Source organism: Lithobates pipiens, unplaced genomic scaffold (assembly GCF_037356315.1).
Source record: "Lithobates pipiens isolate NorthernLeopardFrog02 unplaced genomic scaffold, aLitPip1_a1.2 Scaffold_16, whole genome shotgun sequence".
Taxonomy (NCBI): domain Eukaryota; kingdom Metazoa; phylum Chordata; class Amphibia; order Anura; family Ranidae; genus Lithobates; species Lithobates pipiens.
Window position 1 is genome coordinate 627,162,529 of NW_027507748.1, and position 18,918 is coordinate 627,181,446.

The window sequence follows — 18,918 nt, forward strand, 5'->3', positions numbered from 1 at the left end:
CAGTTGTCAGTTTGGCCTCTTTCACATGGCCGATCCGTTCAGGTCCGCCTGTCAGTTTTTCAGGCGGACCTGAACGGAGGCTCCATAGAGGTCTATGGAGCGTTGGATGTCAGCGGTGACACATCCGCTGACATCTGATCCTCTCCGATCTGAAAAAGTGTGATGGAGGAAAAACCTACTTTTCCATCTCTGCGGCCCGTCGTCATCCGATCTCCCATAGGGGAGAGCGGCGCTCTGACAGGTCCGTCCCTGCGCAGTGTGCAGAGAGGGACCTGTCATCTTTCTGTTCAGGGGGGATCCACGGAGCGATCCCTGTTGAGCAAGCGGATATCCATGGGGCGATCATCACTGATCCGCCCAGTGTGAAAGGACCCTTAAAGTAACGCAGTGCCGTATCGCAAAAAATGGCCTGGTCATGAAGGGGGGTAAATCTTCCGAAGGGCAAGTGGTTAAGTAATCTATTAGACCAATCTACAAAGCCGCAATTTTTAAGCCCTTTTCATATCTCTGTCCTGAGTAGCACACACATAGATCAGAGTATTTCGCGTTTGGCAGCATTTATTTTGAATAGGATACCGACGTTTCAGCAAAACGAGCGTATGATGCATTGTGGTGTAATGAAAAGTGTGTGTTGTGGTGGGCTTGCACAATGCGTTAAGGAGTTATTGGCAGGATCAGAAAGTGAAAATAAAGATAAAAAGTCAGAAAATCAATGCAGCCACTGAACCCAAGGACTAATAAGCTGCAGCATATTACATTTTTCTTCTTGGGTTTAGCTAGGCTTTAAGGCTGAGCTTTATATATATGGATTCTCACATTCTCCCAGGCTCAAGATGATACAACTTAGCACATCACACCATTTTGAGAGATTTAAAACAGATGATAACTGTTATTACATTCCAGGTCACGGCCATCACTCAGCTGAATCATTCATCCATTCATTCTGTGGCAGTATTGACATGACGATCATCCCATAAAAAGTAACAAAGCCAGCAGCACACAATGTACGTAAGACAGGTACAAACAAAATGCTACATGTAATGTACTGTCTCTACAATAGATCCTTTGTATCCAAATGTGCTTATCAGCACAGGAACCATACCAATGTGTTATAGAAAAAAAAACAACGGATAGTGATTTGTGCACTTTCTCCTTATTTGGATGCTGCAGAACATTTATACTGTGACAAAAAGCATAACATTTGAAACAAAAATAATAATATAACCTGGTCCATACAATAATGGGTTTTATTTAAAGTTCAACTCCAGTCTATTACCAAAAGAACACAAAGGCCAGACACGGATGATGTTACTGGTAATAAACTCAAAAGCAAACATTTATTGTATTGCATCTTTCATTTTTTTTAGGCATTTTTTATTCTATTTTATCTGGTGATCCAGCCAGTATGTCTGTTGTTTTTCAAAAGAACAAGCTCTCCAGCAGAATATATCAGTTACAGGGATGAGATAAAACTAGCAGGGGTGCTTGTAATGATCAGATTTTTTTTTTTTTTTGGTTTACGTAAAACCTTTATCCCAAAAAAGGAAAAAAAAATGTTAGCTGTAACTGTTTAAAAAGTGTTAGCTTGAGTTTGGCTTCAATGTGTTAATGTATTTAAATCTGATAGTCAATCTAACACTCCCATCAGCCCAGACTGACAATTCTGCTGTCCAAAGGAACCCCCTATTCTCATTCATCCAGAGTGGGGGCAGTCTAATACTGGTGATGTGTTACTGACCAGATCAGCAGATGAAAACAGGAAGAAATGCTTAAAAAAAGAAAATGAATGCAGCCACCACGTCTAATTATTGGTAAGCTGCATTATATTACATTTTTGGTTTTGGGTTTAATACCACTTTAAAAACCACACATGCATGTTGTATGGCAGGCCACACGTTGCCGAGTATGGCAGGCCACACGTTCCTGCATGTTGCCGAGTCCCACCGGCTCGTTTTGCTGAGATACTTGTATGTGATTCAAAAAAACTTGCCTAGCCATTCTGTTTTTTTTTTTTTGTACAGTGAGGGGACAGGTACCATTTTAGTGGTATAAATCTAGGATAGACTTTATTTGTGTACATCAAGTTGTACCAATATAATTCGGGGGTTACAGGGATCCCCTTATGCAGGACTAGAGATGAGCCAAATGCCCCCCGGTTCCGTTCGCAGCAGAACATGCGAACAGGTAAAAAATTAGTTCTAACACACAAGCACCATTAAAGTCTATAGAACACGAACGTAAAAAAAATCAAAAGTGCTAATTTTAAAGGCTTATATGCATGTGATTGCCATAAAAAGTGTTTGGGGACCCGGGTCCTGCCCCAGGGGACATGTACCAATGCAAAAAAAAGTTTCAAAAATGGCAGTTTTTCAGGAGCAATGATTTTAATAATGCTTAAAGTGAAATAATAAAAATTAAATATTCCTTTAAATACCATGTCTAGGGGTTGTCCTTAGTATGCCTGCAAATTCAATCAGTTACATCAGCATCAGGTGCTTGATAGCTGCTGATCCAAGACTGATTAATTTTTATGAATGTGGTTGCTTGAACTGATCAGACCTTGGCGCTGAGGACTAAAAAATTGTTTAAAAGCATCAGCCACCTTCTCCACTGACTGAACGAAACGACAGTAACACGTTGTCCAGCACAAGAAAATTGTAACCTCCTAGGGTCTGGAAATGCGTTTCACAAACCTTTCTTCAAGGCCTCCTGAGGATGTTTCATCCTCTGCTCCCTCTGCAAAGGCAGGATGAGTTCTGCAACCTTATCCTTGTAACGTGGATCAGGAAGGGTTGCCAGCCAGTAATGATCCCTCTCCTTGATACCACAAATCCTAGGGTCCTTTCGCAGGCTTTGCAGAATGGTGGAGGGCATGCAGCGTAACTTTGCAGAGGCATTCGATTCTGAGTCCTCTGGGTCACTAAGGATCACATGATCTGTAACTACCTCCTTCCAGCCATGTACAACTCCTTGTATTTCTGGGGACTGAAAAATATCTCTTGAAGACTGCTGCTGAGTGTTATCCTCTACATCCACGCTGACACAATTAACCTCCTCCTCCTGTTCTTCCTGTGTGTTTGGCGGGCCTGCGGGAATGCTATCTGGATAAAGGGGGCCTTGAGAGGTAAGGAAGTCCTCCTTTTCCTCCCCCTGTTCTGCCTCAAGTGCCCTGTCCATGATTCCACAAAGCGTATGCTCCAACAGGAAGACTAGAGGGACAGTGTCACTGATGCATGCATTGTCGCTGTTCACATCCTTGTGGCCTCCTCAAATGGTGACAGGACAGTGTATGCATCTTATATCAGTAGCCACTGGCATGACACAAAGAAGCCAAGCTCCCCTGACCCTGTCCTGGTGCCATACTCGCACAGGTACTCATCGATGGCCCTCTGCTGTGTGTGCAGCCGTGGCAGCATTACAACCTGGTGGGCATGTAACAAAGGAGGCAGTTGGTGGGCAGGCTGCATTCCCTTTGAATGTTAGCACTGGCATTGTATGACCGGCAGAAATGAACACAGACCTTTCTGGTCTGCCTCAGGAGATCCTGTAAGCCTGGGTACCTGCTCAAGAACCGCTGCACCACCAAATTCAGGACATGTGCTCAACATGAAACATGGGACAAGTGTCCCTGTCAGAGGGCTGAGAGAAGGTTGGTGCCATTGTCGCATACAACCATTCCTGGCTGAAGCTGGTGTGGCGTCAACCACCCCTGAGCCTGCCCCTGTAGAGCTGACAGAATCTCTGTCCCAGTGTGGCCATTGTCCCCTAGGCAGACCAACTCAAGCACTGCATGGCATCTTTTAGCCTGACTGCTTGCATAGCCCCTTGAGCGCTTACGGAGCACCGCTGGTTCAGAGGCAAAATCTGCAGAAGAGGCCATAGAGGAATAAGAAAAGGAGGGGGTGGAGGAGAGCTGTGGCAAAATCACCACTAGCATTTTGGAGGCATGGTAGCGGAACAAGCTCCAACAACACTGAACCCTGTCCTGCATCCTTCCCAGCTTCCTGCTGAGTTACCCAGTGCGCTGTACCTGCTGGACCATGAGTCAGAAGTAATATGCATCTTACTGCTGACTGCTCTGTCCAACGAGGCCAAAACATTGCCTTCCACATGCTGGTATAGAGCCGGAATATCCTTCCCTGAAATGAAAAGGCGCTTTGAAACCTGTCACTGAGGTACAACACATTTCACAAATTCATGAGCATGTGGATGGCTGGGACCGAATTTCTTTTTACGGTTCAGCAACAGGGGTAGGGAATTTTGCCTGCTAAAATCAGATGGTGGTGTACTGATAGCAGGTTGGCTGCAAGTACTTGGGACACCAATTATTTACCTTTATTCCTCTAACTGCAGGTCTTTGAGAGGACTGGAGGTATAGTAGATTTGGAGATCCCACATGAGGAGCAAGAAGAAGTCCACCTTTTTCTTTGAAGAGGGTCTTTCAAATGCTGTTGCCAACAGACTGCATGGCAGGTCATCATATGTCTGGTCAAGCACGTGGTGCCCAAGTGGCTGCTGTTCTGGCCACGCTCGATCTGCTTCAGACATAAGTTGCAAACAGCAACGGTGCGATCCGCTGCACACGTGTCGAAAAAGACCCACACGAAGGAACTTTTAAAGCAGGGAGTCAGAAGCGTACGGCACCTGCGGAGCTCTGTGGTGTTATGCAATAGGGTGGCTACCCTTAAGCTGCCCCCTAGAAAACATCCTGCCTCGTTGGAGTTGTGCCTCCTCCTCCTCCTCTCAGGCACCCAAGTACAGTCAGTGACCTCATCATCCCCTCCCTCCTCGTCACTGGAGCAAACTTGGCAGTATGCTGCAGCTGGGGGAACATGACTGCCAGTTTCTTGTCCTTCTTGGGCACCCCCTCTCTCTAGGCTCACGTTACTTCCTTCCTCAACTTGGGAACCAACATCGGAGCCTTCAAATCACTGCGCATCCTCCAGCAGCATGTACCCAACACTGTGGTCGAATAATTCTGGGGACTCCTCCATGCATGATGGTTTAGCTACGGAAGGAGTGACTGTTGACAAGGAGCCAGTGGAATAGGCCACTTCGGCAGCTGTGTTGGAAGGCAAGCTACTCTTTTTTTTTTAATAAGGATTTTATAGTTTGGTTCACCATTATATTGTTTTAAGGATTTTATTGATTGCTTTTTTCTCACCATATGGGCATTTATCATATCCCGCATGAAAGCACTTTATTTGGAATATTGTATGTATTTTAGCGCATTATCACTTTATTGCTGTTGTTATATAGCACATTTTTTTCATTTCACTATTTGGATTTTAAGTTTGAAAGCGCTGCGTACTTTAGAATATTAAATGGAAGGGGAGGCTGCCTATATTTCTGAATGTACTGACCCTTCAGACATACAGTTTTTTGCTCGTGTATTTTGAATTTTTCATCATATGCTCAATTGAATTGCCCAGGTTTGTGACAGGTTTACTCATTTTAGGGCAATGGTTGACATCAATCCAAAGCTGAAATATCAGTTTTCAGTCAATTTAGTCTTTATGAAGGAATGGGGCATAGAGCAAAGATGTGTTAAGAACAGAAAAAGCAATGATGCCACATCAAAGCTTTGTGCGTTCCAGGGTGAACAATGGCATGCTACAATAATGCTCTTATACAATACAAAAACGCTTTTATAGTTCAATGAATTTCATGGGGTACATTTCCGATGTAGCGGATTAGTCGGGCTACGTTGTTGTTTGTGGGATGCAGAGGGAGAAGTAGTCAGTGTTGAGGAGGAACCTTCTGCAGAGTTGGTGTGTTCCATTTCTGTGCCAAAGACAGTAAGGTATTGATCCTCTTCATCTGGTAAGGTAAAAATGAGATATCCCCGTGTGTTTTGGTACGTAGGCTAGCCGGATAGGCCAGGGAGAATCTCACTTGGTTGTTATATAACTTTGAGCAGATTGGGGAGAATGCTTTACGTTGTTTCATCACCTCCATTGAGTAATCTGCAAAAAGCAGCAGTTTTGTGCCATCAACAGACAGGGAGCGTGTGTGGCAAAATTTCTGCATAATGGCATTTTTGTCAGAGTAGTTTAGATATTTGACGATGACATGCTGGGGCTTAGTACGACTTTCCGTGTACTGACCAAGGTGATGGGCGCGTTCAATAGTGCAGGGTATGTTGATCCCCAGTTGCTCAGGAATGATTTTAGCGCATATATTTGTGAGCTGGATGTTGGTTACTGATTCTGCCAGTCCAATTATGCGCAAATTGTTCCTTCTGGTACGATTCTCCAGATCATCAAGCTTGTCCTATATGTTCCTATTTTCTGCAGTCATGCGGGCTATCACTGCTGAGTTAGCAGTGGCATCATCTTCCAGGGATGATAGTCTGTCTTCCACATGTGCAATCCTCTGGGCTTGGGCCTGCACTTCCAGGTGGAGCTGCTCTAGTCCTCTGTCTACGGAAGCGTCTACATTGGCCGTCAGAGTGGGGCCCAGCAGGGTGACTACCGCTTGCGCAATGCCTGCTGGAGATGCAGGATCCGGGGCCAGTGCTCCTGCTAGAGTGGGAGACTGAGGTTTCTGCCGGGCATAAAGTGGCTGCCATTTTGGCTGTGCCTGCTGCCACGTCTCCTGCGGGGGGTACAGTGAAGGACACCACTCGAGCATATGATCGCTCCACAAAGTGATCCATGTGATCTCACAAGGTAGTGGGGATGAAAGGGGGTCTTCCTGATGTTCTGGCTGGGCTAAGTGGGATTCAGGAGGAGGACGGTGGGAGCGGTGTACAGCTACCTCTGCCTCATGTGGTGCCAGGACCAGACGTTCATTTCTTATTATATATAAGTGCTTGATGACAACACTGAAAGCAAGCCAACCACATAAATCCTGAAAGCTTGAATTTGGATAAAAATAAGGGCTATCAGGATTAGACTACAGCTGGCTATATAGTAAATGCTGACATGAACATTCATACGAAAAATCTCATCAATGTATTCAATAATGCCATCAATGACTTGATGAACGTTGTTGAAAAGTACACTCACTGTTAGAATTTTGTTTGTCAAGAAAAATTTTCCATCCTCTAACAACAAAATTGATCTTTGATTTGAACCTATACACTAGCTGTTAGAAAACTGAGTAAACGTCCAAAATCAAATTTTTTATGAAAAAGATTTGAACTGTGTAAGACCAGTTTTAATCTTTCGGATAAAGCCTCCCTGTTTCCTCCACCTTGGTGGTAGTGAAAGCAACTGGTCAATAACAGAGCTCACAGTTGAAAAGTTGCAAACATTTGTTATATTGCAGCTTACCAATTCTTAGATGTGGTGGCTGTATTAAAGTGTTACTAAACCCACAACAGTAAAATCAGTCTGTATGTGCGGTAAAGCATGCTTGTTATACTCACAGTGGAACCTAAGGGGCTAATCCTCTACATTGTGTAAAAAGGCACCTGGTCCTGTATACACAGATCCTCCTCTTCTTTCACTGACTCCAGAACAGGTCAGAATAAGACAAAGTTACTGGAGTCAGGCTGCACATGCTCAGTTTGTTGTGCATTGCTTGTTTTTTTTTCTTTCTTGGGAGAGTGCATGTGATCAGCATATGGCCAATCAGCACTGTCCAGACAGAGGGTTAGGGGTCCTGGATCCTGATAGGGCAGTTCAGTGCAGTATGAAAATTCCTCGCTACACGCTTTAATCAGGAACTGATAGAAGCCACAAGACTGCTATATACTGCTGATAAGAAAAGGAATTTAGCAGTTTATATTTACTAAAATAATAGAATTTCCATGTTCTGTGTACTGTGGGAGACCAGATATATTGAATGCAGAGTCCTGGGTTTATTAACACTTTAAAGTGGTGTTCCACACAAAAAAGAAAAAATGATTAAAATTCCTAAAAAAAAACAAAAAAAAACATTTTTAATTATTATTTTTTTAACTCACCTCTAAATGGCTGTTGCTAGGGGGTCCCTCGTAGTCTGCCTCCTTCAGTGCCTGGGCTGGGTACATCACTTCCCCTCGGTGCAGGAAGGGCTCAGCTCTGCCCCATCCCTCCTGTCAGTCACCTGGGACACGTGACAGGTCCCAGAGCGTGTCACCGCTCGAGCATGCGCAGTGGGTGCCCGGCTGTGAAGCCACAGCCGGGTGTCCACAGTTGCAATGCCTGCACCGCAGAGCAGAGAGGGGGACGAGTGGACCTTCATTCCCCTGCATTGCTGGACCCTGGGACAGGTAAGTGTCTGATTATTAAAAGTCAGCAGCTGCAGTATTTGTAGCTGCTAACTTTAAATTTTTATTTTTTTTTAAGGGGAACTCGTCTTTAAGTTTTCTTTCCTTTAATTTTACCTGGTGATCCAGACAGTAAGCCTGTTGTTTTTCAAAAGAACAAGCTCTCTTGAAGATGTAACAGTTACAGGGATGAGACAAACCATTTACCACTAAGATGGGTGCTTACAATGATCAGCTTATATAGTATTTATCTGTGTAAAACCTTTATCCCAAAAGTTAACAAAAAAACTGTTTGTTGTAACTGCGTATAAAGATGGAGTTCAGCTTCAATTTGTTAGTGTATTGTATTGAAATCTGCTAGTACACCTACCCCCCCCCCCCCCCCCCCCCCAGACTGAATGCTGCTGTCTAAAGGCACCTCTGTGCTCCCTCATCAAGAGTAATACAAGAGGTGTGTTACTGACCAGATCACCATGTGAAAAGAGAGGGGGGGAAAAAGCTTAGAAAAAAGAAAACGAATGCCGCCACCACATCTAATGATTGTTAATATGCAATATATTACATTTTTGGTTTTGAATTTAATGCCACTTTAAGTTAGAAAGCAGTGGGCATAAGGTGGACGTGACTGTTTTTCTCTTACAAATTTTGAGACATAAAATTATTCACACACAAAACATTAAAATTTTAATCTAAGCTCTTGTGCAGATACCAATTCCTGGATATACATGATTCCACAGCTCGATTTTTGCACCCACCTGAACTAGTTGATGCAGGAGACTTGCTGCGCCTGGATGGTCCCGGGCTCTTGGTTGCACTGCGACGTGGTATATTCGGAAGCTTGGTGTATGAAGTAGATTTAACAACCCGACATTCTGAAAGAGAAAGCTATATCTTAGAATCCGCTGCTGTGTCACCAATACAGTGGGCTTATTGAAAACTACTGCTTCTTCCCTGCATGAACCAGTCCTCTTTTATAAAATATAAATCTACTGATATGAAATGACTGTGGAAAAGAACAATTAATCATCAATGGTCAGCTGAGTTCATTAACAATTTTTAAGAGCTTGTGTATCTAAGGCCACTTTCACAATGAGGCACTTCTAACCTGCCAGTAAAAACACTGAGCGCTTTTAAAGAGCTTTACATTAATTTCAATGGAGGGGGAGTTTTTCACAGCCCTGCCAGCCCGCTGCCCCTGTGTGAAAGCGTTCATTGATTTTAATGGAAATACGTTTTCGTGAGCTTTTTAGGCGCTGTTTTTAGCGTGAAAGCGCCTGAAAAGCGACTCAGTGTGAAAGTGGTCTAAAGGCATGCCATTATTTATTTATTGCAGATATTTACATAGCGCAGTCAACTTACACAGCACTTTACATATTGTACGTTCACATCAGTCCCTGCCCTCGAGGAGTTTATAATTTAAGCTCTCCATCTCATGTACACACATACAGGAGCCATTTAACCCACAGCATGTATTTGGAGTGTGGGAGGAAACCAATAAGCACAGGGAGAACATACAAACTCCAGGTAGATAGTGGTCTAAGGGACAGGAACCAAGGACCCCAAGGTCAAGGCTGAAGTGCTAACCACTAAGCCACTCTAAATCCCATTACCCTCATAATTTGGCTTAGCTCCTCTTAATTACCTTAATTACCCTTAATTACCATCTTTCAATGGCCAAGTGGGCACCATTCCAGTATACCCTGGACAATACTTCTAAATGATTATTATTTTTTACCTAACCACCTGGTATTATAGTAAAGATAGGGGGTTGTGTTCCGTAGTTTACAAAAGAGAACTGGGTATGACTGATACAGTGTTTGCAATTTCAGTACAGCAGAGGCAAAGTCCATAGCAAGGTAGAGACTCAATTTATTTTCTGGCAGGATCAATTGTGGGTTTTTTTTTCAGTGGAATTTCATTGTTAAGGAGTAACTCCACTTTTGTTGAGAAAAAAAACATTCCCCTCTGGGTGATCTGTGTACATTGCAAGGATTTTAAGAAACTTTGCTGCAGATTCCTACCTTTTTGTTATTCTGAAGAAAAAAACTGTTTGTTTGTCTGTGTCCATATTCAAAGTGAAGGTGAATGGGAGTGACTTTATAATTATCAATGCAGCTGATGCACGTGCAGGGTTCTAATGACGAAAGTAGCAAGGTCTAAAACTCTTATGCCGCGTATACACACGACCGGACTTTCCGGCAGACTAGGTCTGACGGGATCAGTCCATGTATGGGCTAGTCCGACCGCTTTTTATAAAAAAAATCTGACCGATCTAGAAATAGAACATGTTTCAAATCTATCCGCTGGACCAAAAATCAGGAAAACCGTTCGTCTGTGTGTTAGTCCGACAGACCAAATACGACGCAAGGGCAGCTATTGGCTACTGGCTATGGAACTTCCCTGTTTAGTCCCGTTTACGTCATCACGTTCAAGACGAACGGACTTAGTCCGGTTGTGTGTGGCCAAGTCCGCTCGTTCAAAAAGTCAGTCGGACCTCCGCCGAAAAGTCCATCGGGAAGACCGTCGGACCTAGTCCGTCAAAAAGTCCGGTCGTGTGTACAAGGCATAAGATGTGATTTCCCTTTGGAAGCATCTCACTAAAAATTTGGTGATGGCCAATTTGACTTGTATCTTAGTGCAGACTTCTGGGGAAATCGGTAAGCCAATCACAGAAGCAGGAAATTACATTTCTGGGGGGCGTTCTGTACATCATCTGCGAAACTACGATGATGCAGATTAAAAAAGAAAGGTAATTTTTAATAACATTTAATTAAAATATGACTTGTGTTGCAATTATATAAGCTATATTATTATTATTTTTTTATTTGTTTGTTTACCCACAAAAGTAGAGTTACCCTTTAAGGTTTTATATAAACTTACCTCATAAAGTAATTCAGATTAAGCTAAATCAACTGAAACTAACCCACAAATGAGGATGATATGATATACATTGGAAAATCAAAACCCACTTGTTAATATAAAGGAACAAATACATGAAGAGAAATGCTATATTAAGTACTAATTTAACTTGATTGTACTTTTTATGTAGTGACAGTTTAAAACCATTACTTAATATCTGTTATCATATGAATCATTGCCATTAAAACATTATTCTGCTCTATAGAATGCATTAAAATCAATCAGAACCTCGTCCTGTAAGGTATTTTTAAAGGGGTTGTAAAGGTTTGTTTTTTTATTTTCTAAATAGGTTCCTTTAATCTAGTGCATTGTTGGTTCACTTAGCTTTTCCTTCGATTTCCTTTCTAAATGTTTTTTTTTTCTTTGTCTGAATTTCTCACTTCCTGTTCCTCCTCAGTAAGCTGTTCAGTAAGCTGTTCTGGCTGACTAAACACCGCTCGGATAATGGTGTGAAGTTTACTGAGGAGATGTGAGAAGTGAGGAAGTGAGAAATCCAGACAAAGGAAAAACAAACATTTAGAAGGGAAATTGAAGGAAAAGGTAAGTGAACCAACAATGCACTAGCTTAAAGGAACCTATTTAGAAAATAAAAAACAAAGCTTTACAACCCCTTTAAGCTAACTATTGTATACTATATTTTATCTTTGTAATCCCCATTCCCTAATTGCATATGAACTGTTGTGTCCCGGAAATTAGAACAATCCTTGGAGACAAGTTTTCTGTATTACTTCAATGTACCCCGTCTTTTATCCTCAAGGGAGCTTTCACCCCAAGGTATCTGAAAATAGCATTACCATTATATCAAGATAATTCGTGCTTTTATGTTCTCCTGATGGCCTATGGAATACGTTAAAATATATGACTCTGGCTTGTTTCACAGATGATGTTCTTTGCCGTTTTACCCCTATGGTTCTAGCTGACGATATCCTTTTGTTTGTGCAATTATTTCTCCAGCTGGTATAATATTAGCATCTGGACAAGATACCTTACTATTGATATACTGCACACCTGGGTACATCTTGTACATTTTGCAGGAAGAAAACACAATGTAAACACTTACGGTACTTAGAAGCGCAGTTGCAGATGTGATCTATTTACCGCTCGGTACATTTTTGAAGGACTCTTCTTTAATTGAGTTTAATGGAAAAAAGAAGAGGCTAATGGATTAAACTCACATCCATGCAATGTTTGATGACCTGAATAGTAAATAATGGACTTTTAAAATGTAGTTTCCATGCATATATAAGACGGGAACTGCATTACTTATGTACTGGTGTAAAAGACCCCTCGGGCCCCAGAGGCTTTAAATGTACTGTGGATATAAAAGCATGAACTTCATCTTGTTGTTCTCTGAGGAAGGCATTCACCTTTATTTGCTAACGGTTTGTGTGAGTATAAAGATGTGTTTAAAAAAAAACATAACTGATCCTGGGTGCAAATATAATGGGTCCTAAAGTGTATGTTACCCCAACATTTCATATTCCTAATATGTGTCTGTTGTAGAACGTACTTGTATGAAAAAGGGTTCTCTTTGTATTGCTTGCTTTGTGTGAAATACCTAGTGATCATGCCAGTCTCCCTGCCTTCCTATTTCAAACTGACCACACCTGGCATGGAAACACATCCATCCCAGTGTGGTCAGTTTTCCTCTTTGCATTTTACCCATGAGCACAGCCTACCTATACAACAATGGTCAGATTTGGGCTGATATGCCTCCCTGCACAGCATTTTCCCAGGAAGATCAGTGTCCTGCTATTTCTCTTCTGCCTGTTGACACTGCCCCCACCTCCTTCAGCAGTCCCCGCCCCCCAGCTCAATAAGAACCTTATGCAGCTGAAAACAAAGGTCATGTGATTGCTTTTAAAAAAAAAATGGTATTTAGAATTTTTTATTTTTACTATTATTATTACCGTATATACTCGAGTATAAGCCGAGATTTTCAGCCTCTTTTTTGAGGCTGAAAGTGCCCCCCTCGGCTTATACTCGAGTCATCGCCGTCTGCCTGCCCGATCAGCGTGTCGAGCAGACAGACGGCGGACATTCTAGTATTCAAAAGCCGCGCCTCCGTCTGTTATAGGCGGAACACTCAATTTCCCAGCAGTCAGTGGTCCGCCTATCATGGACATCCGCTCATCCTCATACTACGGACGAGGATGAGAGGATGTCCGTGATAGGCGGAACACAGACTGCTGGGAAATTGAGTGTTCCGCCTATCACAGACGGAGGCGCGGCTTTTGAACAGAGGAATGGCCGCCGAGGCACCGACGAAGCATGGCAGAAGGACGGAGGCTCGGGACAGGACGGAGGAGGCACGGGACGGAGGAGGCACGGGACGATGGAGGCACGGGACGGAGGCTCGGGACGGAGGCTCGGGACGGAGGCTCGGGACACAGGTAGGCTGGACACACAAGGCTGCACGGACACACACACAGGGATGGATGGACACACACACAGGGATGGATGGACACACACACACAGGGATGGATGGACACACACACAGGGATGGATGGATGGACACACACACAGGGATGGATGGATGGACACACACACAGGGATGGATGGATGGACACACACACAGGGATGGATGGATGGACACACACACAGGGATGGATGGATGGACACACACACAGGGATGGATGGATGGACACACACACACAGGGATGGATGGATGGACACACACACACACAGGGATGGACGGACACACACACACAGGGATGGACGGACACACACACAGGGATGGACGGACACACAGGGATGGACAGGCATCTCGCTTATACACGAGTCAATAAGTTTCCCAGTTTTTTTTGGGGTAAATTGGGGGCCTCGGCTTATATTCGGGTCGGCCTATACTCGAGTATATACGGTATTATTATACATTATTTATATAATGGCAACAGTTTGTGAAGAGCTTTTATATATACAAATATATATTTTTTTATAAATAAGAAACTGTTTTGCATTGCATTTCTATTATAAACGAAATGTGTTCCTTTACAAGGTAAGGGTTCATATTTACTTTAACAAGAGCAAATTTAGTTAACTTCTCTACTTTCACCCTATAGAATTAAGTGTCATATGTACTCAGTGTCTTTTCTATGTAATTTGTTTTAAGTGAACCTGGGGCTAGGCTATGGACATTCAAGTATTTGTTTATTTTTTTTAGGAGCTGTAAATAAGCTTTAGAAAAAGTCTTTACTGAACTCTGTAGCTACTGGCACTGTTGAGCAATTAGTTCTCAAAGGTCACTAGAGATATTTTGAAATGAGTAGCAGTGGGTTTCTGTACGGCGTATAGTACCCGATGTGTGCTTACATTAAAAAACAGAAAGGTGCCAAGTCACTTCTGCCAGAGGAAGAAATAGGAGATGAGCAGTGATTTCAGTGCATCTCTGTGAAAGTTGAGGATGAATTTCTCCATAATGCCTCTAGCTACAGAGACCAGTAAGAGCTTGGTTAAAAGCTCAGGTATTTCTTGTTAAGAATCTGTAAATAAATGAATGTCCATAGCCTGGCCCAGTGCTGGGACAAGGTAATTCAGCGTCCTGGCAAAGATGGCAAACTGCCCCCCATGATGTCCAAGTTTAGGGGAGCCTACGCCCAGCATTCACCCGCTTAACAAAACCACTGTTGCTGTCAGCCTCGTAGCAGAAGGAAGGCACCCCAATCCCTAGTAAACCACTGCACCCAGGACATCCGCTACTCCCACCCACCCCGTGTCCCTGTCCTGGCCTCAGATTTACTAAATAACTGTAAAAGGAGTATTTGTGTTGTGTATTGTTGTGCACAGTTTCTGCTGGGGTATTGGTAGAGATGCCTGAACGTGTTGACATTAACTGTGTTTGCTGAAATTAAATATTAAATTGTGCTGCAACCTGATGTTTAATTTATGAATACTGCAAGGTGTTGTCAGAGGGATCTCTCTTTGTATTTTATGGATTGAGAAGGGAAGGATTAGACACTTTATCAAACTGTTATTGCTGTCTGTGTTGCATTTGTGACGAGGAGAAGAATGTGGCCTTGCCAGTTCACACCCAAAGGGGAGGCTTCCTAGAGAGAGGTGGACATAATCCCTGCAATGTCCCTACTCCTCTGGAATCTTTCCCTACCTCTATGCACTGCCCCCTGTCAGATGGGGATCCTGTCCCTTTTGCTAGCCAAGCACATAGAGTGCACCAAATCCAGTAGCTGAAGTCTTAAATAACCTCTGCCTGACCCAAGATGGCCACCAGAGTCACAGGGAGCCCATGTGTCTCCCTGTGACCGCAGGAAGTTATAGAGCAACCAAGTTCCTCACAACTTCCTTCATCTTCTGCACTGCCGCTACGGTCGAGCGCCACCTGCAGTGAGGAGAACAGACTGCACCTGCCTACAAGCAAGAAGGACATACAAATCTGCATCAAAAACACATTACAGCAGACATATTGCTGAAACGAACGCACAAAAAGAAACATTAATTGCCAAATAACTTCAAATAATCTAAAAGCAATATTAAAATTTCTTTAAAAAAAAAAAACACAAAATAAAATCGCATGATCATGACTTCATGATGCAACGATTCATAAAATACCCTAGGTACTATGAATCACGTTTTTATTCTTCTAATCGAGGGAAAACATTCACTTTCAAGGGCAGATGCCAACCCTTCATCAATATTTATCTGATTCACAGCTACCTGGACTACAAGGACAGCTATATACATGACCAAGAAGCTGCGAGATTCTATTGGTGATTGTGTTTTTCAAAATTCAGATCCTTCGATAATGTGTACATTTCTCTTTCTACCTGTCTTATGTGGGAACATTACCTGAATAGTAATAGTTTGAGCTCAGAAGATACCAGAAAGGTTTTCTGACTTGAAGGAGCCATATTACAAAACAGCCGCCGAGTTTCTTTATCTAAAAAAAATCTGTTTTGTATATTATAAGACTCCTTAGTTACCCTCAGAATAAAAATGGGGCCTAAAAGAAAAGGAAAACTGGTATTGCTAATTGCTTTACATATTATTGTACATATTATAGATTTTTACTGTATACCAAAAAAATATGCTCCCTTTTCAAATGTAAAGATTCTTGAGCATAATCCTGGCCTTAAAAATGCATGAAGACGAGAGACATGATCTTCACTGCAACTGGGATGAGCTTTTTTGATATACGAGGCCTCATGTGTAGCCTCTGACATTACCAAAGGGTCACATACAGTATACTATTAACCACTTAAGGACCACCTCCTGCACATATACATCGGCTGTACGTTGGTCTTTAAGCGCCCAGCCGTGGGTCGGGAGCTCCGTGGCCGCGGGACCAGCAGACCCGTTCGCCGCTGGTGTCACAGAGCTGAAGAACGAGGAGAGGTAAGTGTAAACAAACATCTCCCCGTGCTTCCTACTGAGCCTGTCAATGATCGCCTGTTCCCTGTTATAGGGAAAGACGATCAATGACGTCAGACACCAAGCCACGCCCCCCCTACAGTTAAAAAAAAAAACACACATACACTTAACCCCTCCCTGCCCCCTAGTGGTTAACCCCTTCACTGCCAGTGTCATTTACACAGGAATCAGTGCAATTAAATAGCATAGTATAAATGACAATGGTCCCAAAAATGTGTCAAAAATGTCCGATGTGCCTGCCGTAATGTCGGTGTCACAATAAACATCGCTGATCGCCGCCATTACTTGTAAAAAAAAAAATTATAAAAATGCTATAAAACTATTTCCTATTTTGTAAACGCTATAACTTTTGCGCAAACCAATCAATAATAGCTAATTGCGATTTATTTTTACCAAAAATATGTAGAAGAATACGTATCGGCCTAAACTGAGGAAAAAAAATGTTTTTTTTTTATATATTTTTTGGGGATATTTATTATAGCAAAAAGTAAAAAATATTGCATTTTTTCAAAATTGTCACTCTTTTTTTGTATATAGCGCAAAAAATAAAAACCGCAGAGGTTATCAAATACCACCAAAAGAAAGATCTATTTGTAGGAAAAAAAGGACGCCAATTTTCTTTGGGAGCCACGTCGCACGACCACGCAATTTTCAGTTAAAGCGACACAGTGCCGAATCGCAAAAAGGGGCTTGGTCCTTTGGCTGCAAATTGGTCCAGGGCTTAAGTGGTTAAGAGAGTGTAACACTACCACCTTCTTTTGTCACTAGTAGCTCAGAAGGGATGCACTAATGAGGTGGTGGCAACTGGCAAGCAAGTGGAAGCACATTAAGCAAAGCGGACGCAAGCATCCAACACACCCAGAAGTCTCTGATCCTGAAATTTCTACCTGCACTTGTAACTCTGCAAGGGAAAAGAGATTATTTTCATATTTCTATATTGTCAAAAGTATTGGTACACCTGCCTTTACACGCACATGAACGTTAATGGTATCCCAGTCTTAAGCCTCGTACACAAGGTCTGATTTTCCACAGACAAAACCGCGGCCTTTTATCCGAAAGGCGCTGGCCCCAAACTTGTCTTGCATACAAATGCCACACAATTGTTGGCCAACAAACACGAACATAGTGACGTACTACATGGTTTTTCAGCTCTTTAGTGCCACCCTTTGGGCTCCTTCTGCTAATTTCGTGTTAGTAGAAGTTTGGTGAGTGTTGATTCGTGCTTTTCATTTTGCGCTTTTCATTACACTCTTTTCAGTTTGTTTCTGAATGGCTGTTTGTCAACCAGCCATTTTGCTGAATCTGAGGCAATAACTTGATATTTATTATTGGCCTTGGAGTTATTGCTTTGACCCAAGTCCAGTCCAGGAACAGGAGGAGGAGGATTTATTTGACCAAAAATTGGTAGCTTTATTAGTTGTGACCAATTATGTCATATGTCTTTGCTGCGGGAGATCCAGGAGAATAATCCAGATGATTTTTGGAATTATCTCCGGATGACTGACCCCAGCTTTCACCAACTCTTGGCATTGTTGACCTCCTCTCCTTAAGAAGCAGGACACATGGATGAGGCTTTGATTTCAATTTTTGGTTGAATAATGATTTGATTTGGTATATTTTCTATATTTTTGGATGCATAGAATGCACTTTTTGGTTAAGTTCTATTGGCAGATAGCATGTATATATATATTTTTTTTTTAAACGCACAATAAAAAAATTGTGGAGAATAATACTTGGCTATGCGTTTTACTTCAAATGACAGTTTGGCAGTAGGAAGTTACATTTTAAAAAATACAATGTAAATTGAACAAGGTACACCAATATAGTTGAATCTTTGATCTTAAAAACAACGGGATATTGGTGTTGTGGTAACTTTTGTAAAAAAAAAAAAACAATAAGCATAATAATATTATTCTTGATATCACTAGAAAATAAAGGCCTTTTAAAATACGTTTGGTAAAACGCCATCAGTATCACCAGCAAAGCAGCTTCATTATTATCCCATTAAAGAAGAAGAGAATGTGCGCTGCATTTGGAGATTTCATAATTTGCCACGTCACAAATTTTAATTCTCCATTACGAACGCTAGTTTACAAGACCAACTGCTTCTGGCTCGTCCTTGCTTTCGAGCATGTTTGTACTTTGGACTTTTGTCTGATGGATTTGTGTACACACGCTCGGAAAATCCGACAACAAAAGCCTGCCATCCAACATTTGTCCGTAGAAAATCTGACAATTGTCCGATGAAGCGTACAAACGGTGCAATTTTCCGCCAACAACCTGTCATCACACAATTCCGTCGGAAAATCCATTCGTGTGTGTGAGGCTTTAGACTGTAGGGTTCAATATTGAGTTGGCCCACTCTTTGCAGCTCTTACAGCTTCAGTTGTTTGGGAAGGCTGTCCACAAGCTTAAGG

General features: G+C 42.4%; 1 protein-coding gene across 4 annotated transcripts in view; it reads right to left on the bottom strand.

Moving 5' to 3' along the window:
* Window positions 1-18,918, bottom strand: part of DCLK1 (doublecortin like kinase 1) — a 551,424-nt gene that overhangs the window by 273,525 nt on the left and 258,981 nt on the right. For all 4 annotated transcript variants that reach the window (XM_077484138.1, XM_077484139.1, XM_077484141.1 and 1 more), the window contains exon 5: window positions 8,953-9,069. In XM_077484138.1, the coding sequence (XP_077340264.1) occupies window positions 8,953-9,069 (117 nt within the window). The remainder of the gene's footprint in view (window positions 1-8,952; window positions 9,070-18,918) is intronic.